This window comes from Ursus americanus, chromosome 32 (assembly GCF_024610735.1).
Source record: "Ursus americanus isolate L20-20 chromosome 32, mUrsAme1.1.p, whole genome shotgun sequence".
Lineage (NCBI taxonomy): Eukaryota > Metazoa > Chordata > Mammalia > Carnivora > Ursidae > Ursus > Ursus americanus.
The window spans coordinates 19749484-19774611 of record NC_142158.1 but is presented as its reverse complement, the minus strand read 5'-3'; the positions used below and the strand labels follow the sequence as shown (position 1 = coordinate 19774611).

Genomic DNA, 25128 nt, shown 5'->3' with positions numbered 1-25128 from the left:
AGCCAGTACTGATACATGGTTTTTAACCACAGCTTATGCTAAGTGTCATTCTTCGTGCTGTTGTACGTTCTGTGGGTTTTGACAAGTGCGTCGCGTCATATATCAGCATTGCTGTATCATTCAGAGTAGTTTCACTGCCCTAAAAACCGACGTTTCACCTACGCATCCTGCCCATCCCCACCCCCGACCCGGAACTGGGGCCACTCACTCATCTATTCCCATCTCTGTAGTTCCGCCTTTTCCAGAATGTCATATAGTTGGAATCACGCAGTAGGTACCCTTTCCAGAGTGACTTCTTTCACTTGGCAATGTGCATTTAAGGTTCCTCCGTGTCTCTTAGTGGCTTTGATCACTCATTTCTCTTTTTAATACATCGTTTTCCTAAGGCACACCTTTTAAGGGGAGGAGGACAAGTGGGATAGAATCTGTGTGTCTGAGAGCTGTTCCAAGCCACCTGTTGAGTCAGAGCCTAATGGGGCCTCCCCGCAGTGGAGGCTCTGGGAGCCAGCCCACAACATAGCAGGAGAACCCAGCGTGTCATTTGGGATTTGCATTTGGGGGCGTCTCTGAGCTAGGGTGTGGGTTTACCCAACAACCCTGAAACGCTTCCCCCAAAGACTGAGTCAGGTCTTATAGCATTAACGTGATTAAATGTTTTAAATAGAACGTTCACAGATATTCTTACACTCGACTGAAGAGTTGTGACTGTTTTTATTCATGATTTTTAAACACTGGAGTAAATGGGTCTCTCGCTTAGCCCCGTAAGCACTGCTCCATGTTGAGAACGCAGTCGTGCACACTGGCCTTCAAGGAAAGCAGATGAGCTTTTTGTCTCCTGGTAAAACAGGACCAAGAATTTCACTTGCAGACAAAGTTGGCAATTCCCAACTTAATGATTTCACCAAAAGCAAGCCCTGTTCACTGAAGCCCAGCTTCTGAGAGATCTCACTGATCCAGGGAGGGGCAGAATTTGTACATTTGGGATAGTGACGAGCAAAAAATGTTTTGTAAAACAGACGCCCTTCACATTTGTGAAAACAGGGATTCTCGTGGAGGAAAGGGGAGACATATTTAAACAACAGACGTTTTGTTTTCTTTATATCTTGTTTTTGGTGATATGTACATATGTGTGTATGTAGACATAGCACCAATCAAGATTGAAATATACATCCAAGCAGCATGAATATGTGGATACGCATACAGTGTTTAGACACAGTAGTGGTTGACTAAGTAGTTAAAAGAATTTTATTAAACTTACACACAGAAGAGCTAAAAATGATCTTAAAAGCCAGTCATTAGCCAGACCAGCAAGGTGACATTAAATAAATAATCATCAACCCAAAAGTGAGGATGTGTTACTCTCTGTCTCGGTTCTTCCATCCTGAATAGAAATTGGAGGTGATCGTTTTAGAGGAGTTGATTTGCGGGGGGGGGGGGGGGGGGGGGGAGCAGGGTGCTAGAGAGAGGGAGGGGTGGGCAGATTTCTCATAGAAGCAGGGGTGAGCTAACGGGTGTGACTGCCGCAGCAGGAGGAGGGCAGGAAAGGGTGGAAAAGGATGGGAGGTAACCCGCCCCTAAAAAGGAGAGGTGCTGGCTACAAGGCATCCAGAGATGAAAGGCAGAGGGGCCTCAAGCTGACAGGGGACAAAGGCTATTCATGCTCACATTTCATCCTGCAGACTGCTCAAAGCGTTTGGAAAAGAATGTATTTATGGGTTGAAAAAAAATGGGCCGTGTTGAGCCGCCAGAAGTTATGTAACATGCTTGGGTTTTATATGGCACTGCCCTCCTGTACGTATTTTCCTTGAGGTTTCATCAGAGACTCTTTGAACCCTGGCATGAGCATAAAATGAATTCATGATTATTAGCACATCTGAAAGAGCAAAAGGGAACTCAGGAGTGGAGAGAAAGCAACTGAGGTGTGATTTCGGTGAAATCAGGAGGAGTTGAGGCAGCTGTTTCTTAGCCCAGAAAGCTGCCTATTCAGGGGTGAGCCAGACCCAGGGAAGGCTCTGCTCTTCTCCCTGGGGAGGACCGGAAGTCCAATTTAGGCCTGGCTGGCAAAAAGAAACAAGGACAGGCAGAGCCTTCCGGAATCTACACATTGACCGCTCTTGGCCATTCGTCCCATTGCAGTGTTTTTACAAAGGGAAAACAAACAGGGAACTGGTTATTCTTTCAGATTTTTACTGAGCACCTATTACACACCAGGACGTAGTCTACATTCTAGTGAGACAACAATGAGCAAAACAGGCAATATCTGCTCCCTCCTGGAGCATATAGTCTTAGGGGAGTCTGGGGGCAGAGGTGACACAAACAAATATGTAAGCAAATATAATAAGTGCTGTGGGAAAAAAATAAAGCAGCCTGGAGAGGATAGGGATACTAGGGATGGAGGGTCATTACTTTCGATAGGGTAGTGGTCCCTGAAGCTCTCTCTGAAAAGGGGAACGGAAGGCAACAGTACACAGGGCAGGGAGGATCCCAAATGGAAGGAACAGCAAATGTACAAACCCAGAGGCTCATATCTTTTGGAGTTAAAGTTTCAACGAGGAGACCAGTGTCACTACAGTGTAGTGAGTTGTGGCAGGGGAGTATGCAGACCATATCAGGCTTGTTCATGGCAGCTTTTTCTCCCAGCGAGAAGCTGGCTTGGCCAGGGCAGTGGTGGTGGAGGCAGGAAGAAATGGTCTCATTCTAGATGTATTTGGAAGAGGGAACCAAGAGGATTTGCTTGTAATTTGGAGATGTGCAGTGTGAGAAAGAGCCAAGTAAATTATGATCCCCAGCACCTTGATCTGAACCCCTGGAAGCACGGAGATGCCATTCCTGGAGACAGAGAAGAACAGAGCAGGCACCAGTGGGCAAGGACATACCAGAAGGGCTCTTTGGGACACATAAAGTTTGAGTTGCCAGTAGACCCCTAAGCAGGCATCATCAGATAACATGGCTGCCATTATCCAACTACGCCCTTGTGAAGTTACTTTGTTTTGTTTGCATGTTCTGTGCCCCCACTGAAGGCAAGAACCGGATATTCAACCAGAGGTACTCTTCTCCAGTCCCTAACACTTAGCAGGTGCTGAAGATTACATGATGAACATTACTAAAACTGCAAACCCTGGAGTGTGAATGCTTGATCGATAATATTTTGAACCTCTAGGCACCACAGGGAAGACCCACGTGGGTCTCAAATTCAAGCAGTTCGCGGACTGATCATTCTGGTTTCAAGTAACATCATGTCACAAAATCCCACCTTTGTTTCATCTCCAGAACAGGACAGCGTGTTTTGAGGTAGACAGTGCTCCCCGCCAAGGGAATTCCAAGGAGACCCACCTGACCATCTATATTCTCACAGAAAAGTCCCTTGGTGTGATTTCTTCATTAACTGTTAATGATCAGTTAACCTTTAAGAATGTTTACGTCCTTCTGACAAACCTAATTATGAAACAAAAATAGATTTGTTATGAATACTCGAGCGTGCTTATTTGAGATATGTGCAACACGGGTTTGACTTTCACCAAAGAAAGAGGAAAGAACTTATTTTAGGTCACCTGTATGCAGACCCCCCAAAAATGCATTATCTAGATAATTCAATCTACATAATTAGGGAGGAGAAAAATATTAGTGAGGATAAATATTAGCGAGAATAAGTAATTAGCAAGGACAAAAATAACATTTGGCCTGAGCTATCCTGTCCACTGCTTCCAACGATCAGATTGTCTGAGTAGTTTTTTGCTTCTAATTTGCATAGACCAAGCTGAGGATGTGCCGTGTGGCATGTTGTCCCAGGAGAGTAGAACTTCTCTGGGAGGAGACAAAGCCAGAATTTAGGAGGAAAGGAGCAAAAGCAAGCCTTTGAAGTGGTAGAGAAGATCTTCCCCAACCTATCCAGGTTAAAAATTCTATTATTATCAGCTCTTTTTAGTCCACAGCTCAAATAATCTTCTCTCTCCTCATCACTTTACTTTCATGAATTTTTAGGTAGGCTCTTCAAGCTCTGGAGCATGTTACAACATTTAATTCTAAGACTTGTCTTGGGAGTTTTGAGATGAAAGAGTAATGAAGGGCTTTCAAAATGCCCCCAAACATTATGATGTGTATAATGGGAAGCATAGACATCTGCATCATAGCTTTTGGAATGATCAGTAATGTTACCTCGTATAAAGGCCTCAAAGACATTTCTTCTTAAAAAATGAGTCTACAGATAGCTGGTAACATGTAGACATTTTCAGTTAGATTTGTTGACAAGCATACAGTAAATGTTATATTCAAAACACGAAATGTTGGCTGCTCTGAGGAGGTCACATACTATGGCTCACCCACCAAGAACCTGACCATTAGCAGGTGTTGAGCTGTCTGTCAGCAAGGAGACACACAGACTGTACCCAAGGACCGGGGATCATGTAGGAAAATGCAAAGCCATCATAGAGGCCAGTGTGTTTAGAAATAGGGTTTGTAATGTTATGAACGTCACGTTACTTCTGACCAGTGTGAGGCAGGGATAAGCCAGCAGAGTCTTAGGAGGCATTTACACTTGAGAACTTTGTTTCTATAACTTTCGATTGCAGCTCAACAATCCCCACTTGAAGTAGGATGCGTTCCTTCTGTGTGGTGTATGGTGTTAATGGCTGTAAGAGGTTTGAGACAGGATTTATGAAGCCAGCTCCAGGCTGGTCCTGCCACTTGGAACTCAGTGGGCATCCCCATCTGATACTGTAATTTGGAGGTATCTTTGTACATACATATATGCAAATGCGTATGTGGGGGGGGTGTGTATGGGTGAGAGAGAGAGAGAGAATGTAGTTCTGTAATTAAATATCAGCCTCATCACCCGCTTATGTAGGGAGATTAGAATTGTATGAGTAGCTACAAGGCAGACACTATTCCACAATTTTCTGAACCATGAAATAAAGCCATTGGATCTTATTTATTTCAAGTAACATTTATCACTGTTGGGGGTAGTGAGAATGTTAAATTCATCTCTTTTAGTGGCATTATAATATCTTTGTTCACAGGGGCAGAGATAGGAGCATAGGGAAAGAAAATGGGTTTTGGGGGCCAAAGACTGGGATTAAATCACTGTTCCATCAGCTCATAGTTATGATGTTAGGCAAGTGATTTAATCTCTCTGAGACTGTAGTCCCTTATTTGTAAAACTGGAACTCTAGTACTTTTTTCCCTAGTCTGCTGTGAGCATAAACAAAATATTTTTTGTGAAGTTTGCACCTAAACGTTTGACAGGTAGGAGACACTCAAACATTTTTAGCTCTCTTTACATTATTAAAATAGCCCAGAACAGTTTTCCCCCAGATAATATGCACATTTCTATGGGCTCCCACTCACACACACACTAGAGTAATAAACTTGAATATTCACTCCAGTTGTTCCCTCTAAAAATACTTATGACTTTTATGGGACAAATAAAGTATATCATTCAAGAAGTGTGTGTACAACTAGATCAATCATAGTTATCAAAAATAGGTAAAATAGAAAGCCACAGGTTTTTTTGGGGGGTGTATTTTAATTATTTCTGTGTTTGTGTACGTGTGCCTGTGTATAAACTTCAACAAAGCATTTTAAGTATTATTATATATAGGCAACATTATTTTGATTTACCCACATCTATCATTTTCATTGTTCTGTGTTCCTCCCTGCATCTACAAACTTCCAACTGGATCGATTTTTTTCTCTACATAAAGAATACCTGGTAGTATTTTCTTCAGTCCGGATCTATTGGTGGCAAATTCTCTTAATCACTGTTTGTCTGAAAAATGTATTTTGCCTTCCTTCCTGAAGGCTCCTTTTGCCCAATATAGAATTCTTGGTTGGCAAGTCTTTTTCTTGATTGTTTTGAAGATATTCCTTTGTCTTCTAGACACAACAGTTCCATTTTTTTAAGTCAATAAATTTTTATTTAAGGTATTTCACATGGGATTCCTTCCACTGCCAATCACCTCAGCTCCTCCGAAGTGGGAATCACAATCTTCAAAATCGGCTCTTTACAAAGAGCTTTTGTTCGGTTCACAGTTGTCGCTGTCAGTCAGCTCACAGTTCTTTTGATTGGGCTTCTCTGATCTCCACTTGAATATGGACAGACTTCACAAACTCCCCACCTGTAATCTTTGCACTTGCCTTTGGTTTGGGTTAGCTCATAGAGACTTAGACAAGTGGGAAAAACAAATCCTCTTTTGCAACCCAGAACTCATTGTTCAATGGGAGTTTTGATACAGGTGAGAAGGAACATGGTACCCAAAACAGTTCCATTCTTTTTAGTGTGAAGTCAACTATGAATTTAATTGTTGCCTATTTGGAGATAATATGCATTTTGTTCTGGAGACTTTAGGGATTTTCTTTTCCTATCTTTGGTTTGTAGCAGTTAAACTGTGCCTTGTCAGGGTGAGAAATTCTTTTTATTTTTCCTGCTTGGGAATTAGACCTTCTTGAATCTGCAGATTCTTGTCTCGTACCAATTTTGGAAACTTTCGAGCTCTTATCACCTCAGAAATATTCATTCTGCCCTATGATCTCCCTTCCTCCTGGTATGATTCAATTTATGATTCTTTAGATTATTTCAGATTCTCTCAGATCTTCTCAATGTGTCTTCTATGTCTCTCATCACTCCTCTGTGTTAACTATTTTTTTGTCTCCATGTCTCATTCTATATAGTTTCTTCCAAAGCACCAATTAAGGAATCCAGTTTTCCAGTTCTCTCATCAACCACATTTATTCTGTTGGAAAATCCATTGCGTTCTCCTGATTTTAGTAAATGTATGTTTCTTTATTCTAGAATTTCTGTGGATCTTTTGAAAACAGATTCTAGTTCTCTACCAAAATCCTCAAGCTTTCTTGAATCTCCTTAAATATTGTAAACATAGGTCATTTTAATGTCTGTAGCTGATGACTCTACTCAGAAGCCTCCATGGGTCTGTTTCTAATATCTGTTGTTTCTGTTGGTTTTTTATTCCTGTCCTGTGGTCTGTTCATGGACCTCATTCCTCTTTTTTAATTGAGTGCCTTTTATTTGAAAAACTGTGTAAATAATTCGAGACCTGAACCCAATTTTAGGGGCTAAGATGATTAAAATCTGAGCTCCAGACTTTGAGAGGGCTTGTCTACTTCTGGTTCACCTTACTTCTAGAGTACAGCACTCAGCACTTTGGGGTCACAGCCCAAAAGAGTGGAGCTCACCAGAAAGCACCTTCCCTTGGTACACCTGAAGGGTTCCCTGAATTTCATTCCCTACTCTCTCCCTCCCCCACCCCCTTGAGACTACCAGAGGTCTACTTGGTTTTGAAACTACTCAAGTTTGGAATGTGCAAATGCCCTCAGGGGGAAAATAGCCCCAAACACCAGATTTAAATCTCTCAGCCATCACCTTTTCTGAGCCTTACCTGGTGGTTTTGCATTATCTTATTTTCTGTCTAATGCCATAAGAAATCATTTGTTACATTTTCTCTTTAGTTTTTGTTTGTTCAGTTTTTGTTCAGAGTATTTAGTTGTCCTCAGCGAGAAGATTGTTCCAGATTACCTAGTCTACTACCCCTAGAAAAGTCATTGAAAATTGACTCTTTAAAACTACTTCATTGTTTTTTTCCTTTTTATATAGCATAAGTTGAAGAAAATAAATTTCTATGAAAATTAAACTGCTAGAACCTCAAGTGCATTTCAACCTAATTTAATGGCAACAGTAGGACTTTCACTGGACACTATCTCCTTGCCTTTGCTCACCAATCTCTACTTCTAGGAGTGTCTTCTCCTTGCAACCACACCTGTACTCCACCCCCATTATGTTTTAAAACTCAGCAAAGTGTATCCTCATCCAAGACTTCCTTAATCACCGCTCCTTCAAACTGGTCTGTGCCTTTCCTCTGCCCTCCAGCAACTTACTACTGGTATTCAAGTATCATAGCCCCACTTGCCACGTCGATTGGCAATTACCTTCATGTTCCTCTTTTGTCCACTTGATTATGAACTACTTTGGGACCAGGACTGGCTTTTTCAGTTTATTTCCTTAGCACGGTGCACACGTGGCACATGGTGGGAGAGAAAACAGCAAGCACTAGAGAGGACATTGAGCTTCCCCCACTTTTGATAGTGGTCTTCAAATAAACGCACAGGCTGATTTGAGTACCTGGTGGGGAACCTCGGATGGGCCAAGTCTTGAGCTCTCTGTGTCCTAAATTTTACCCTCTCCCCAACATTGTCCACCCCTCAACCCTCTCCAGATGCTGCCCAACCTTCAGGGTCCCAGGGAAGCCCTCCCTCTTTACTCCAGCCTTCACTGGTTCTGCTCCCCTCAGTTTCTGAGCACACACTCATGTATCGGCTAAGTATTTATTAAGCTTCAACTGTGTGCCGGGGGCCCTTCTAGGGGCCGGGGGTACAATGATAAAGAGGTTAAGTGCTTCCTCGTGGAGCCTGCCTCCAGTCTCACTCTGATTCCTCATTAGCCCTGACATACATGAGAATAGCATTTGTCCAGTGAGCTGATAAAGTGCAAGACTGTATCTTTTGCTCAAGTGCCCTGCAGAGCCTGGCTCAGTGCTCAACACCGAGTACGTGTTTCGGCGTCCTTGGGGGCCGATCCATTGGTTTTAAAGGAGGCCAGCTAGAGAGCTGATACTTCAGTCAAATGGTATTTTGAACACTAAAGGGACTTTCACTGGCTTCTACCCAACACTGATACATGGTGAGTACAGGTGCAGCCCAAAATTAAGAGCCTCATTTGTGTGTGTTCATGGATGAGGCTCGAGGAACAAAGTCTTACTTTTTTTTTTTTCTTTCCCCATTTGGCTCACACACGTGTGGGTGTGTATGGCATAAAACAAGAATAAAATGTCTTCATCCTCCTTTTCCCTGTCTGTCTCTCACTGTTCCCACAGGTCAGCGTGGAGGTCTTGGTAGAGTACCCTTTTTTTGTGTTTGGACAGGGCTGGTCATCCTGCTGTCCAGAGAGAACCAGCCAGCTCTTTGATCTGCCATGTTCCAAACTCTCAGTTGGGGATGTCTGCATCTCGCTGACCCTCAGAAACCTGAAGAACGGCTCTGTTAAAAAGGGCCCGCCCGTGGATCCCGCCAGCGTCCTGCTGAAGCATTCAAAGACCGACATCCTGGCAGGTGGCCGACACAGGTACGCGGAGCAGGAGAACGGCATCAACCAGGGAAGTGCCCCGATGTTGTCTGAGAATGGCGAACTCAAGTTTCCAGAAAAAATAGGATTGCCCGCAGCGCCCTTGCTCACCAAAACAGAACCCAGCAAGCCCACGGCAACGAGGAAGAGGAGGTGGTCGGCCCCGGAGACCCGCAAACTGGAGAAGTCAGAAGACGAGCCACCTTTGACTCTTCCTAAGCCTTCTCTAATTCCTCAGGAGGTTAAGATTTGCATTGAAGGCCGGTCTAATGTAGGCAAGTAGAGGCAGTGTGGGGAAAGGCGATTCGGCTCTCCCTTATCATTCGTATCCAGATTACTGTACTGTAGGCTAAATAACGCAGTATTTACGTGTTACCCTCTTTAGGTTTCTGTTATAACCTTGTCATTAGAGTTACAGCCGGTGTTGCGCAGAAGACTGGTGCACGTGCTTTTCCGGGAGTGTCTGGCAGGGACAGTAGCGGGGGGGGGGGGGGGGGGGGGGCGGGGCAGGTCCCCCACCCCCCACCCCAGCAGGCTCCGAGCGTCCAGGTAGAAATGAATGTGGCTTCCGAGCACCTGCCTTTTCCAGCCGCACAGAAGCCTCCACCGGGCGCTGACTTCCGCCGCTTTCCAGAGCGAGTTCTAAGGGGCCGGGAGCTGCCGGGGGGTGCGCGTGCACGTGGGGGGCACAGGTGCGCGGCCAGGGAGGCTCCCCTTCCCTCTGCCTCCCGCTGTCCCACTCTCTCCGGCCCTCAGCGCGGGACTGGAGGTCCAAGGGGGAAGGCCCTCGTGAGGTTCTCACGTGCAAAACCAACATCAGGAACCCAGCTGCAGGGCACGCTAGAGAGGCATCAGACAGCAGATGGAAAGCTAACCGTGTAAAAGAACCTTTTTTTTTCCTCCAACATATTTTACAATAAAAGCAACTTTTAATCCTATAGATATATATTTCCCCCTATGGGGCCTGACTGCACTGATATTTTTTAGAGCAACTGCCACACGTGGGATTTCGTTTCTGCTTTACTAGCGCAATGATGTCTCCAGGGTGTCACGGTGGGCAGGACTGCTTCAGGTCACCGCGCCCCGCACGGTGTGGGGGGGCGGCGGCAGGGGTGGCAGAGGGTGGACGCCCACTCTGGATTCCGTGCAGTGTTAGGAAAACCAATCAGGTTATCACATTGACTTCGCTCCCAAGAGGTAGATGCAAACTGCCCTTCAGAGAGCCGCCGGGGCTCTTCGCATTGGGTTTGCAAATCTTGTCTTTTAACTCTAGTACTGTTTCTAGTTCATGACTATGGACAACTCGGGTGCCACTTTTTTCAGATTCCAGTGTGACGTGAGGAATTAGATTTTGAAGATGAGCATATATATTACTATCTCTAAGCACTTAAAATGCTGTTCACACTTTATTACCAAGCATCTTGGTCTATCATTCAACAAGTACTGTATCTCCCTTTAAACTCTTTGGGAAGAAAAACAAAACAAAACAAAAACTAAGTTGCTTTCTTTTTTTCAACACTGTAACTACATTTCAGCTCTGCAGAGTTTCTCACGAGCAAGATATTGGAAGTTTCAATGTGGTTTAAAGGGATGAATGTGAATTATGAACTAGTATGTGACAATGAATGGCCACCAAGTACAGCCTGGCAGAAGGCACTTTTCACTTTGATGTTTGAGAAAGAATTAAAGGCATATGCAGAGCTGGCAGAGAAACTGAGAGAAAAGGGATGGAAAAAAGAATACTCATTTTTGTCCAGTGTTTTTCTTTTAAAGACGAACTTTTAAAGAACCTTGCGATTTGCACATCTTGAGTTTATAATTTGTGTGATATTCCTGCAGTTTTTATCCAATAACATTGTGGGAAAGTTTTGGGGGACTGAACGAGCATAAATAAATGTAGCAAAATTACTTTCTAACCTGCCTAAACTCTAGGCCATTTTATAAGGTTATGTTCCTTTCAAAATTCATTTTGGTCTTTCTACCACATCTGTCACAAAAAACAAAAAACAAAAAAACAAAAAAAAAACGAAAAACAAACAAAAAAAAACAGGTCTTAGCAGGACAACTCTGAGAATTTTCTTCAGACTCATTGAGAAAGTTTTCCATAATTACATTTATATACGTGAGCAAGTTTTTTTTTAAAAAAAACACAATTACTTTATTATCGTTGATATTAATGTTATTTTCAGAATGACTTTTTTTTTTTTTCATCTGAAATCAAATTGAGATTTTAATGTTTGGTACAAACCCAGAAAGAGTATATTTCAGTTTAAACCTTTCATTCCCCAGAGACCTGAAACATTGTTTGTGGGTTTTGAGTGTGTGTCTTATTAAAGTGCTTTTAAAAAAATAAAGTTTTATAAGTAGGGAGAAATTTTTAAATATTCTTACTTGGAATGGCTGCAATTTATCTGAACAAATACTTAATTGGATTTTTCTTTTACCACTGAAAGTAGTACTTCTTGCATTTCACAAATTTGAAAAAAAAATTCTAATGTCATCCCCCATTTTGGCTATCGAGTATTCCATTATATTTAGCTCTCACCAGAACTAATGATATTTATAAACCGCTTTCTGGGGTGTACCAAAAACGTTTGAATAGGTTTAGAATAGCTAGAACTGGTCCTTGACTTTCTGTGGATTTCATTACCCTCTCAGCATGCTAGCAGAGAGCTGGGTGAGCCCATTCTTGCAGTCATACTGCTTGTTTAGTGCTGTATTTTTTTTTTTTTTTTAATGTTTCTGCTCAGAGAACTTGCTTAATCTTCCATATATTCTGCTCAGGGCACTTGCAATTATTAGGTTTTGTTTTCTTTTTGTTTTGTAACCTTTGATGGTAAGAGGAATACGGGGCTGCCATACAGAGACTCTGTCCTCATCAGTACCACTATTTCCAGAAACTCACGTGGACGCAGAAACACACACACACACACACACACACACACACATACACACCTGCTTTCGGCTTAACTTCCAGTGTTGAACTAGCTGGACCTTCAACACCAACACTAAGACGGGAAAACGTACGCGGTCTGGAGCGGTAGGAACATCACCGTAATTGTTGTGCTTCTATTTCCGGTATAGGAATTACAAAATCATTGGTTCTTTCTAAACATCGTCCCATTTCATTCTCTTGCTTTTTTAGCATGTGCAATACTTCCCGTGCCAACAGGCCCGACCAGTGCGTTCTAGTGAAAGCTCATTCCCCCCGCGTTGGGCCCATCTTCCCTGTTCTGGCCAGAGAAGGGCTGGAGGGGGGACACCAAGAATGGGGGGAGCCTCCCGCAGCGAGCTCCCCAGCCCCTGCGGGTGCAGAGTGCTGGGGCGGGGCGCTTTCAGGAGCCCCATGTGTCTGTCACCATGTTGCAAAGAGCCAGGAAAGGAGAGCTAGGGGACTAGCTGCAGTCCCCCTGTCACCACGAGGTATAGTGAGTGTGCAGTGAGGAGAGGGAGGAGGCAGGTTGATTTCTAAGGTGCACCTGGAGCACACAGAACCAGGATCGACCCATTCCATCTCCATGGGTGTTTTCCAGAGCGGACGGGTCCCTCCTCCTCGGGTCTGTGTCCTTGAGCCTTTGAGCCATGCCTCTGAGCACGGGCAGGAAGTGTGGCCTGGTGTGTGCGTGTGTGTGTGTGTGTGTGTGTGTCGTGTGGCCAGTGGCCGTGGAGGGGCGACCTGCGAACAGTGGTCACCGATCCTCTGTGGCAGCTTTCTCTCCAAATAGGAAGAACATCCAAACGACAGGGAACCTCGTCTTGTGGGCAGACATTGGAGAGCCCGGGGCTCCCCGAGCAGCCTCTGTCACCGCTCCCGTGTAGCAAACCTAACAATGACGGGCGTAGAAAATTCCTCGGTGCCGTGCGGCTTACAAGGATCAGCCATGTGCCTCTGTACGATGTCCGCTTCGCAATATTTAGCCATCTTTCGTTCTTTCTTTCCCGTTTTCCATTTCTAAACTACTAACAGCAGGCCTTTTGCGTTTACAATGGAACACAATCACCAAGAAATCAGTCAGGGCGCAAAGAAAAAAAACAAAAACAAGAAACCGACAAACAAGAACCTCTGTCTTTATAGGGATTTCTAAAGACCTAAAATGACTGTTCCTTAGAATGTTTCACTTAAGAATCATTTCAAGTTTGTTTGGGCCACATTGGGGAGGGGGGTGGGGGGGGCCACAGAGATGGATGCCACTTACCTCAAACCCTGTGAAGTGGAAATCCAAATTGCATTTTCGTTCGGACTTTCGGGATAATTTTCTATGTCGGTCACTTTTTTGGTTCTCCCCCGCTCACCCAGTTTGGTATGGGAGGATTTGATTCCCCGTGGGGGATCTCCCCCGCCCCGTGGCTGTTGATCCCATGGCTAACTCTGAATGGTGACCCTCTGTGTTTTCTGTTAGGTGCGTGTGTTGGGCTTTCTTCCCCTCTCCAGGAAGTGGCAGCATCCCTCTTCTCCCCTACAAGGAACTCTGCGAAACCTTTCTCACCTCTTACTCAGGGACGGGGCTGGCGGGTGTGGTACACTGGTGTGTCCAGAAGCAGCACTTGGCCTGCTCTGGGGTAGGGTTGTACAACTTCGAGGAATGTTTGGATTTCCGGCATCGTGTGGATTACTCCTTAGATACTGCATTCATTGCAATATAATGCTGCATGTTCAAGGTGAACAGTAGCTCCTAGTAATCGTTAAATTCACTCTTTGCACATAGTTGGACCTTTACTGAAATGTGTTGCCAAAATTTATTTTTGTTGTTGTCGCTTTGGAATTTTTTTTTTTGTTTGTTTTTTAAGGAAACAATTGACAATACCCTTTAACATCTGTGACTACTAAGGAAACCTATTTCTTTCATAGAGAAAAAAAAATCTCAAAATGCTTTTGAAGACACTAATGCCATGCTATTTCAGACGTGGGAGAAGCGGCAGAGCTCTTGGGACGCGAGGCCAGGCTTTGTGAGCTGTGCCGGTTGTCATGGCTACTGTCTCCTGAACCGCAAGCAAGCAGCTCAACACACTGGTCTGTTGTCTCCCAGAAGGCTTTGCACTTCTGTTTCCTAGTCACCCACGAGGATTCCAGGTGAAAGACGGGCCGGCAGTCTCCACGGCCCGACCCAGCGCCTTCGGTGGGGACGTAAAAGGAAAGGAAGTTACGCTTTTTATTTTTTAAAGTGGACTGGAAGCCTTTGTTTCCACCTTTGTGTTTTTAACCCAGAATTTCTGAAATAGAGAATTTAGGAACACATCAAGTAATAAATATACAAAAAATATACTTTTTTATAAAGCACATACGTGCGTATGCGATTGTGTTGGGTTGGTTTCCTCTTTTTTCCACGGACAGTGTTGTGTTTCTGTTGATAGGGAAACTCCAAAGAATTTGCACACCTCCACTCCGGAGCTGAGATTTCTTTTACATAGATGACCTCGCTTCAAATGTTACCTTACGGGATAGGATCTTTTCTTGTAGCACTATACCTTGTGGGAACTTTCTTTCTCTCTCTCTCTCTCTCTCTCTTTTTTTAATGTACACCTAATTTGAGAAGCCGAAGAAGAAAAAATTTTGAAGCACTCACTTTGAGGAGTACAGGTAATGTTCTCAAAAATTGCACAAAAGAAAAATGAATGTCGAAATGATTCATTCAGTGTTCGAAAGACATGGATCTGTTGAAACAATGAGTTTCATACCTTGTTTGTAAAAAAAAAAAAGCATAAAGGTTGAAAGTTACATGTTTTGGGTTTGTTTTTTGTTTTTTTTTTTTTGTATATAGAAAATTGTCATGTCCCAAATAATCAGATTTCTGTGGTTATGGCCTGGAAGAATTACTACGTAAAAGGCCCTCAAACTATACCTACGCTTCCTTTGTGTTTTTGTTACATAGAGCCCTCTTCCGAGGGAGGGCAACTCTGTATTCTGAAATTTGAGAATACTGTTCATTCCTGTGCTGAAAGTACTTCTCTGAGCTCCTTTCTTGGTTTAAACTCTCAAGCCCTTGCAACTCCTTTTTTTCTCCAGAGATCACGTTTGACATCCTCAGCACTTCCTGTTCCAATAAACCCAAAGAATATAATCCTGAACAAGAAGTGTTTGTAACAAGGGATCCTAGCTACCAGGAAAACAGAACTCATTATGAGGACAAAAAAAAAAAAAAAAAAAAAAAACTCAGCCTTCTTTCCCCCCCACACCTCATTTAAATGGGGGGATCAAGCATGAATTTCAATTTCAATGCCTCTCTTTACTTTAGTTTGGGGGGTTTTTTTCTATAATCTTGAGGCCAAAATTAATGTGGAGCAACTTCTCAGAAGAGTCCTATTTTGTCCCCAAATCAAGGCAGCCAGCGGAAACTGGACAGCCGTGGGGGTGTTGGGCACCCCCACGTACAATTCTTAAATTCAGAATCTCAGCCCCTCCCTTACCTTTAAAATGCAAGGCTTTCTGGTAGCTGACATTCACCTGTACGATGGCAGGAGGGGACAGTGGCTTCAGCTTTTCATGTCCTTCATGACTTGCATACAAATGGTTCAGCTGTATTAAAATCAAGTGCATTTGGCCAATAGGTAGGATCTATACGGTAACAGTCTCTAAGAATTTCCGTAACTTTTCTTCTCTGAAAGGACTCAAGTCTTCCACTGCAGATAATTGGAGACTTCACCCAAGTTTTCTTCCCCTTTAGTTTGTATGTTCGTTTGCTGTCTGGATGGCCAACGAGCCTGTCTCCTTTTCCATGGCCAGTCTGAAGGCCTGCATTGGAAGCGCTGTTTACAGTAATCCTTGCCAGGATAACATCCTGTCCTCCCGAATATCCAGTCTGAGATGACGGACGCTGGCTTAGAGCTGGGTCTTTAAAGAGCAGTTACCAAGAAGTTGGGGGCGTAGGTTTCCTGTGGTTCTTACCCGAACCACTGAATCTTAAGGTATCCTCTGGTCCAGGAGTGGGGTAAATTGTCTAGTCAGTGGACCTTGAACTTGACACCTGTACATTCGGTTCTGTGAATACTGCCCTTTTGGCCTGTTAGGATGGTTTCTTTCTCCTGGGTCTTCACCTGTAAACCCATTTAGGGTCAAATGAATGGAAATTTCAGGAGAGCCCTGCCCGGTATTCGTGGGGGCCCTTGGTTAAGACAGTCCTAACTTCTGGCCCCGGGGCCACCTCTGAGATTCATACCCTTGTCTGTTTAAAGATCAGATCGTAACCCACCAAACTTCCAATTGTATGCCTCCCACCGGCCAAGGGAAAAGAGACACCAGAACTTTGAGGGCACTATCAGACCGACATGGCCAGTACCAAGGAGAACTAGGGAAGGAATGTTTTGCACCTTATTGAAAAGAAAATTTTAAGTGCATACATAGTTAAGAGCTTTTATTGTGACAGGAGAACTTTTTTCCATATGCGTGCATACTCTCTGTAATTCCAGTGTAAAATATTGTACTTGCACTAGCTTTTTTAAAACAAATATTAAAAAAAAATGGAAGAATTCATATTCTATTTTCTAATCGTGGTGTGTCTATTTGTAGGATACACTCGAGTCTGTTTATTGAATTTTATGGTCCCTTTCTTTGATGGTGCTTGCAGGTTTTCTAGGTAGAAATTATTTCATTATTATAATAAAACAATGTTTGATTCAAAATTTGAACAAAATTGTTTTAAATAAATTGTCTGTATACCAGTACAAGTTTATTGTTTCAGTATACTCGTACTAATAAAATAACAGTGCCAATTGCAAATGTGTGTCCTTCTGTGTCAGATCCTTGAAGAAAAGAGACTGAGGAAAAGATGGTAATCCCACACTTAGCCCCCTTCCCCACTTGGTATGTGGTGGGCAGGGACACAAGGCAATGCTTTTCTTACCAATGGTATTTTCTGGGGGGGGCGAGGGGAGACAAGACGGCTTGGTCATGCCTGAGACGAGGTCTGAGATAAAAGGCACATTTCAACAGCCCACGTTTCAACTTATTCAGTTCATGTTTTATTTCTCCTGTCTGAACAATGCTGTTGACAAGAGAGATTTGTTTCTAAACAGCATTTGGCAACTTCATGGGACTCCTGTGGCATCATCGATACATTCCAGAACGGCGTTGCTAGACACTGGTTTGTGGTCTGACCGTGGACAGTTCCTTCTCGACTTTCCTTCTGTTCGGGCCTGATAGAAATTCGACAAGCCCGGGGCCTCCCAGCATGCACACAGAGGAGCCCGTTTGTCTTGAGGGCACTGCATTTGCAAGCGTGCACCGTGCCCACGCCTAGCCGTTGGCCCAGGAAGTAATCCCCCCAAGGACCCATGCACGGGAGCCCCTCTACCCCCATCTGTACGTGCAGCTAGAGAATCCTTCCAGCCTTAAGATTCTGCCGAGGTGGAAGGGAATTCTCGGTGCCAAATTCAGAGTTTTCTCTGAGCCCAGGGAGGAGTGGGTGATGCCTTCCTGCTGAGACGTCTGGGGGCATCTTGCCCAGACTCTGCTCTCCGCACTGGGCTGAGGTCCTGCCACACTGTGGATGTCAGTGCTGAAAGAAGGTGCACCACACCGTCAGGGGTTAGGGGAGCCTTGTGGCCCACACGAGGGTCCTCCTTGTCCTCCTCCAGGGCAGTCCTGGCTGGGGAGCCGCATGCTGTGGCCACATCTGGGGCAGCAGACTGAATCACTGCCTCCCCTGCTGATTTAAGTATCAGATGCTCACAGTTCTGAAAGGTCCAGGGCCCAGTGGCTGGAGACTTACCTCAACTGTTCAAATTCGGGGAAAAGCGGTGTTTCCCATGCTGCCCTGGGGCTGGCCTTGAAACCAGTAAAAGCACAGCAGGAGCTGCCCAAGGGGAAGGGCATCTCATTCACAGACTTCCCCTCTCCCCGCCCCGACTCCCACACGGGAAGGCTGGCAGTTTGCAGCGGACCCTCAGGCCTGATACCAGGTCTGAGGGCGCCCCCGAAACAGGCTCCCCAGGGCCCACAGCTATGGGAGGCAGAGCTGAACTTAGAAAAGGCAAAGCATAATGGAGGCTTACGGGTGCTTTTTGCAACATCTCTGCTTCAAAGTGATGTGCTTCCCTAAAAACTAGGTGAGTAAACGCCTGCCCTCCAGCTCGTGGAAACAAAGCGTGCAAAAGGTCTACACAAGACGGATAAAGCGGGCGCAGGTCTCTGCACAGAGCACAGCCTCTAGGGGGCTGCTGGGGGTCCCCCTCCCAGACCACTCTGGGTGCAGCACAGAAACTGGCTGTGTGAGAGGGGACACTGCCCAGCCCCAGCTCAGGCAGGGGTGTGCCCTAAAAGTCCTCTCACTACTGCGGGCGCGTTCGGAATGGGTTTGCTCAAGAACTTTCCTTTCCTTCTCTCCCTTATTTTACAACAGAGAATCTCAACACGGACACACCGAAGGGCTCGAGTAGAAAACATCTCCCACAGGAGAAGTGTGGGCCTCAAACACAAGCGAACAGAAAAGGGGAGGTGCTTCCAGCCAAACCCCACATCTCACTCTCTCTATTAAACATCCTCCAGCCCTTCATCTCAAAATTGTAGCCAATTCATGTTTCCACGAGTACGAGAACTATTCTCAATGGATTGAGGGGGAAAGTATGACCACAGAGTTCAAGTTGCTGGACCTTTAAATGTACTCTTATAAAACCACAAACGGACCTATAAGTTCCTGGAGCGTTATGGTCTGGATGGATCCTTCCTATGGCCACAGCTCCCCAGGGATCTCGGGCCATTAATTTGTCCTTAAACAGTATCACGGTGTGACCGTCCTTCTCTGCGCCAGGGTAGTCGCTTGCTTTTTCAAGGAAAATGGACTCATATCTGCTTTGTTAAGCCTCGTTCAAAAGAAAATAAAGCAAACATCCTGGTCTGCATAGACTTTCCAGTCCTATTACTCAAGGAATGTTCCAGAAGAAGTGGCCAGTCATCGTTAATAAATTCACGTACACTATTTAAACAAGTGTGGTGGCGGCCAGCTGTAGGATTCTTCCAAGGCCATGGGTCCGTTCTCCAAGGAAATACCATTGTTAGCAGTCCGTGAATTGACCACTTGATAATAATACCATGTGGTCCTTCCTCGAAAGTATTAACAGCCTTGACAAGGGAATAGTTCTAACTCATATTTTAAACCAATGGCTTGTAGAAGTCATTCTACAATGCTGGTCAAGGCTTTGACTGTTTTTCAGTAAGGATTCCACTTGCCAATTTTTTGGTGCATAACCTTTCAATAAAACATCACGTGAACTTCAAAATCATGTATATTCTCTTTAAGAGAGAGGCCAGCCTGACAGGTTGGGACTGAGGAGGGAAGAGATGAAGGAAAACAAAACTCAATGAAAAAACGGGACAGGGACAGCGTCCCCAAAGCAACATGGACCCCATAGTGACAGATAACCTGTTCCCAGAAGGCATGGGTAACGCAGGTGGGGAAACCCTGTCGCCACACCTTGTTATCTGCTGGAGACCACTTCTTCAGGTTCGTGGATTTAGTCAGGCGATTTTGTCCTTTGCTAGCAACCAAAAGTGGAGGATGGGAGGCCAGTGACTGACTGGTCTGGCCGCCCCGACCCTCCCCTGCCCTCTCCTCCCCGCCAAGCCTTGACTGCTAAGAGCCAAGTGTGGGGAAAAGGTAGAAAACCCCCAGTGCCCCTGACAACTTGTTTCCTGCACATGCAAACTCCAGCACTCCACCAAGTCTTAAGATAATTGCATTATATTAAAGTGAAACCATTTTTCTTTAAAAAAAAAAAAAAAGAAGAAAGAAAAAGGTGAGTTAGTTTTAACAATGAGGTTATGACTTCCAGGCAGCTGGGCTCTGACCACTGTCCCCGTCAGTGCCCTGCTTCTGGCCTCCCTCCCCGAAGGCACTAGGGGAGCCCCAAAGCCTCCGGGGGGTGGGGAGGGGAGCAGGAGGCAGCAGTCCACCATTCGGGAGCGGCCAGAAACTCGGATGTAACAGGAGGGCGGTGGGAAAGCAGGTGCGCATGAAGCTTCCACGAGCCAGACCGTCACCTCATCCTCAAGGTTAGCTGAACACGGTGTTGTGCTGTTGGGTCACCCGGATGAACGTCGCCCTCCTGCTGAGCTCTTTGAGTTTGGCAGCCCCCACGTAAGTGCAGGTAGACCTCAGTCCCCCAAGAATATCCAGAATCGTGTTTTCTACATCCCCCTTGTAAGGCACTTCCACAGTCTTGCCCTCAGAGGCTCTGCAAGAAAAAGGAAGCTTTTCTTTTAATCTGTTTTTTTTTCTCCCTTAAGAACGCAGCCAGAATTATTCCCAGCTTTAGCCCTTTCAGCAGCCCCAAGGCACTCAGGTAGCTGAATGCCATCGTCTGACCCCATGCCCACATGGCTACAAATGCCGAGCTGATTGTACCCGCATCTCAGATGAATGCTTTCCTCCCACCCAAACCGCACAGCCTCACTGCTGGCTGCCCGGGGCGCCCGGAAAATGAAAGTCCTCGTCAGCAGCCCTGGAAGAAGTGGACCCACACCTTCCCGCGTGGTGCCCCCCTGAGCACTGTGCCTCCGCTCTGCCCCTGAGCGAAACCAATTCCACCTTCCTCCTCTAGCTTAATCCCGACACCAGCGTCCCACGGGCCCAGAGCCCCAGAGGCCCCAGGGCAACAAGAGCCCTGGCAGATGACCCTCTCTCAACGTCCTCTCCTTGTCACACTCCCCGATCTACAACAGAAGCTCTCCCCACGCCAGCGCTCCAAGCAGAGCCTGGGTGTCCTCGAAGACGCCGATCAAGAGCAGGAGGAAGGTGTCACTACAGACAGCCTCCCGCTGGCGGTGCTTTGACTCCGCCGTGGTGGGAAAGCGGGAGGCACTGGCTAGAAAGCACACTTGGGGATTTTGCTTGTGGATCCCTTCCCAGGCTAGCGAGGTGCGAACAACCCTCACCGTGATGCGGGTCACAACCCAGGCGCTGACAACCACTCTGCACCCGTACGACCGGTCTGCTTTTCAGAAGGGTATTCGGTAAACTACAGAAGACACTCGACCCGCTCTCACCACACAGGCCCTGTGTTGGAGGCGACCGTGAGTGCTCCGAGCGCGTGTAAGGCAGCCAGGCTGAGCTCTGACGTTCAGCGGGTTCCGTGTGCTTAGTGCACTTCAATTGTGAAGATGGCATGGGTTTATCGGGACGCAGCCTCGTGCTTAAGTCGGGAAAGATCTGTAAAATGGACAACTCCAGCCCCGCTAGGTTGCACGGACCTACAGGGCCGACTGGCCTCGGGAGGGGCGTTACAAGAAGGAAATGTCCAATCTGTGCAAAACTCTAGCCCTCCTCCGAGGCTCAGGCAGTCTAGAAATTCTAACAACCAAATTCTGGAACTTTCTTTAGCCGGTTCTCTTCAACTAGAAAAAACAGCATCTCTCAATCAGAAACTCCTTGCCTAGAATTTCAAAATGGTCTTAACTCTCGTGCCCTGGAGTCCACACAGGCAAGACGATCCTTACGTGCAATGAGATCTACCCTGAAGCTCTGACTGGACCCAGGGCTGGCTCGTGGCTGGTTCAGAGCACCGAGCTCCTGACGCCCGTCCCTGGCCCCACGGAGACGGTTCCCGTCACCGCACTCTGTGACCAACACCTAGGCACTTGCTCTGGCAATGACCGCCGTGTCACTTTTCAGAGATCTCCATGGCCTGCCTGGGGCTCACTGGAAGTCATCCAGACTCTCATCGTCACTTCTCTGCTGACGGGTGACGGCCCCTTTTGCAAGTCATTTATGTCTGAGGCTCGCGTCGTCTCATCTGGTAAACGCAGGCACTTTGATCTGTTTCCCGGGGACAGTGTGAGGAATAAATGGTTAATGGCTGGGAAGGAACCAGCAAAGCATAAATAGCTTTGCCTTAATTAAATACCAACATCAAAGGAGGACCATTCTTGTGAGGAAACCGTGGGGATGGGGCTGCAAACTGCCAGCGAAAGGGGAGGGAGCGAGGGAGGCAGAGACAGAGAGAGACAGAGAGAGAAAAACAGAGGCAGCCTACAGGGCTCGGGCTGCCTCCAGATTGAGGTTCGAATTCCTTCAGCACTTGCCTTTCCTGTCTAAGATTCGAATCTGCTTCCAGAATATTCTATTTTCTGTTTTGTCTAAACCCTGCTGAAATTACAGGAGAGGAATTTTTTTTTTTCTTTCGGTGTCTTGGTGTCTGCATGTGGCACAGCCTGGTCTGCCCTCCTCTGTCTAGTTGCCTTAGAACCCAGGACAGACCAAGACCTTGAGGACACAGAGTGTCCTTCAGGCAAAGCATCTAGCGTCACCGGACCACAATGGCTCCGCGTAACATGGCAGCACATAGCAGACACCGCACAGGCCCTGGGGTGGGGACAGGGCTGCTGGGAAAGCGCGAAGCTTCCGGACCAGAGGTCCAGGGTGGCACTGAGGCAGTGATCCTCCCCCTGCCCACCCTCGTAAACCATGCAACCTCTTCCATCGGGCACCACATGGGAGAAAGAGCCTTCTGAGGCTGCACGGGAAGGAGAGTCCTCTTGTTCTGACTGAAGTTTCCAGAATGAAGGTATAGACCTAGTCCCCTATTCCTCTTTCCCACCCTGCCTTCCCCTCACTGTCGCACCATCTTTATTGAGGTCCCCCCTCAAGAGGAATATGAGACTGGAGGATGAGAATGGACATCAGTCCACCAGTCCCCCCACACTGAAGCACAGAGCTCTACTGGGTATCCCATGCCTCCTGCCTGCCCGCCCGTGATTCTCAGTGGGGTTCTGAGATTTTACCTCCAGCAGGACTTGAACCTCATACAACACGTCTGCATCCCAGATTCTCGAGATCAGCTTTCGGGTGTGGGATGAATGGTAGGAATGGAGGGTGTCCACCAGGGAAGACCTGAGCTCCCACCCCAGGGCCCGAGGCTTTCCGGAGAAAAGCAATCCCTCCCTCCCAGCAGACTTCCTTCTGAGGAAGCAAGACCTTCTGTCCTGTCCACTTTGTGTCACTTGTCATCAGGCTGACACTGGTGAGAAGCAGCAGCAGCTTCTAGGGAACAGGGCCAGGGAGTGGGCATGTGCTGTCCTCAGGTCCTTCAAGCACACGTGTGCACAATTAAGATGGAAATGAATCAGAAAAGGCCAGGTTATCTTTGGGGATCGTGGATTTGCAAAAGAAAAAAAGAGAAAAAAGCAGAAGCAAGCATCCTTTCTGCAGTGAGTAACACGATTAAATGGCTAAAAATGCTGCCTGTGTCAACCGTCAGAGCCTGGAGGCAGGTAAGGGTCCCACCATAGGGAAAACACGGCATCTTCCAGAAAGGCCTGACCTCCATACGGTGGTGTGCACCACACCTGTTTCATAGGCAATGGGAAACCCCTTCTTCAACTCAATTCTTGCAGCCTGAACTTGTTCCAGGCTAGAGATGGGCAGTGATGGGGCTAGCTCAGAGCTATCAGAAGGCTCTATCAGAAGGACACGGCAAAAATATTCCTGCCTAAGCCCCTGGAAAGTCTGGATTGTCACCTCCCGGCCTGGCTGAGCAGGAGTCCCACCTGCTCACACACCCCCTCGTCACATTTCCGTCCCGTCCCAAAACACGTCTGCTCTGCACCGCCTTTCGAGGGCCCCAAACACAGCAAAGGCTAGCTGGATAAAAACCCGGGCTACTTAAAAAGAAGCAGGGTCCGTCTTCTAGCGCCTTCCCAGGGCACGCGAGTGCTAACAGAGTTGGTGCTCGAGGCTTACCTGTATTCAGCAACCCCTCCTGCATGCTTCTTCATTGCCGTCTCGGAGCTCATCCCATAGAAGAGCTTGAGCTTCTGCCCGTCCTTCTCGATCACCTCTCCGGCACACTCCGTGTGGCCTGAAAACATCCCTCCCAGCATGACAAAATCCGCTCCAGCCCCTAAACTCCAGTAGGGTAGACAAAGAGCAGCCACAAGGAAAAGAGCTCAGAGAAAATCGGCTCTAGAAGGATCGGCGTGCTACTCCAACCCCTCCTCGCTCCCAGCAATAATCAAGAAAAAAGCTCAACCTCTCCCTTTCTGGAAGAAGTGGAGAAGGCCTGCTGTGTGAACAGACCGGCACTGGACACTCAGAGAAAGAAATACAGCTAAAGGCTAAAGCACTGGACTTAATGGTGACTGATGACTGACTATGACCACCTTCCAAACACAGTCTAAGTCTCATCGTCAGAGCAGCATTAAGAATTGGGCGGCATTTTCTACGGCATGGTGCCCAATCTTATCCTTGACAGTCACTCCACCTGTGCCCTCGTCAGGCATCTGGTCTACCTTAGGCTAGCAGCGCTCACACTCTGCTTGTGTAGATCATGAAAGATCTCAGAACAGACCAAAACTCCTACACTGGAGACTGGGTATTAAGAAGAGAAGCCTAAATTTTATACACATATATAAAATGAAATATATATATAATTCTATATCTACATATACACATATATACATAGATATACATACATACACACATATGTATAAATACACACACATATACATATGTTTCGAATGACTTCAGTATACTTCCACTTTTTGATATGACCTAAGGAAGCACTAACCGGTTTTGAGTGTTGCCGGTGTGTTTGAGAAGCCTGGAGCCGTTAAGCTAAAACCCACATCAAACATCGGAAGCCAGGTAACTTTGCGGAAGGAGTATGCAGAAAGCATCGGGGTGGTTTGGCTAGGGCATAATTAGGACAGGGTGCCTAGGCTGGATTTTCTGGTTTTCAAAAATTGGAATTGTGATAAGATCATTTGATGTGCTATTTCAATTTTCAGTAGCGAACGTGTGTGGAGGATCTTATTAACAATGAGACTTATTTGGGGGAAAAAAAGGAGGTTTGTTCCTTCTCTCACCATACCACGGTCGATGTACCATATATGCGTATGGTTCTGAAGCTGCTGCGTCTCCAGTGTTTAGCACAGGACATGGCACACGGTCAATGTACGATGACTAGTCGTCAAGAAAGGAAAGTGTGTATGGGCAAGAACTAGCAATACCACCATTTCCCATCCTGTTCTGGGATGATGGTACAGTCTCCCCACTGACTATGAACGTCTC

The 25128-nt window shown here is 46.2% G+C and overlaps 2 protein-coding genes and 1 non-coding gene across 17 annotated transcripts in view; 2 read left to right on the top strand and 1 right to left on the bottom strand.

Annotated features, from left to right (window-relative positions):
* The window catches only part of ATXN1 (ataxin 1), a 390438-nt gene extending 380370 nt beyond the window's left edge, over window positions 1–10068 (top strand). For all 14 annotated transcript variants that reach the window (XM_045811584.2, XM_045811581.2, XM_087858067.1 and 11 more), the window contains one exon: window positions 8883–10068. In XM_045811584.2, coding sequence (XP_045667540.2) covers window positions 8883–9413 — 531 coding nt within the window. In that variant the 3' untranslated portion in view covers window positions 9414–10068. The remainder of the gene's footprint in view (window positions 1–8882) is intronic.
* LOC123801613 (small nucleolar RNA SNORA40) lies at window positions 6124–6245 on the top strand. The gene has a single exon (XR_006782276.1). It is a non-coding gene; the product is annotated as a small nucleolar RNA SNORA40 (small nucleolar RNA).
* Window positions 10069–17059: 6991 nt separating the features above from the next.
* Window positions 17060–25128, bottom strand: part of GMPR (guanosine monophosphate reductase) — a 45221-nt gene continuing 37152 nt past the window's right edge. The window contains exons 8-10 of one of the 2 annotated variants that reach the window (XR_006782257.2): window positions 23800–23959; window positions 20997–21876; window positions 20162–20296 (exon numbers count right to left, since the gene is read on the bottom strand). Coding sequence is in view for 1 of the 2 variants with exons in the window: in XM_045811586.2 (XP_045667542.1) it covers window positions 20116–20296; window positions 23800–23959 (341 nt within the window). In the remaining variant the exon portion in view is untranslated. Of the gene's footprint in view, window positions 20297–20996; window positions 21877–23799; window positions 23960–25128 lie in introns of both variants that reach the window. The other variant, XM_045811586.2, reaches the window with a different exon arrangement.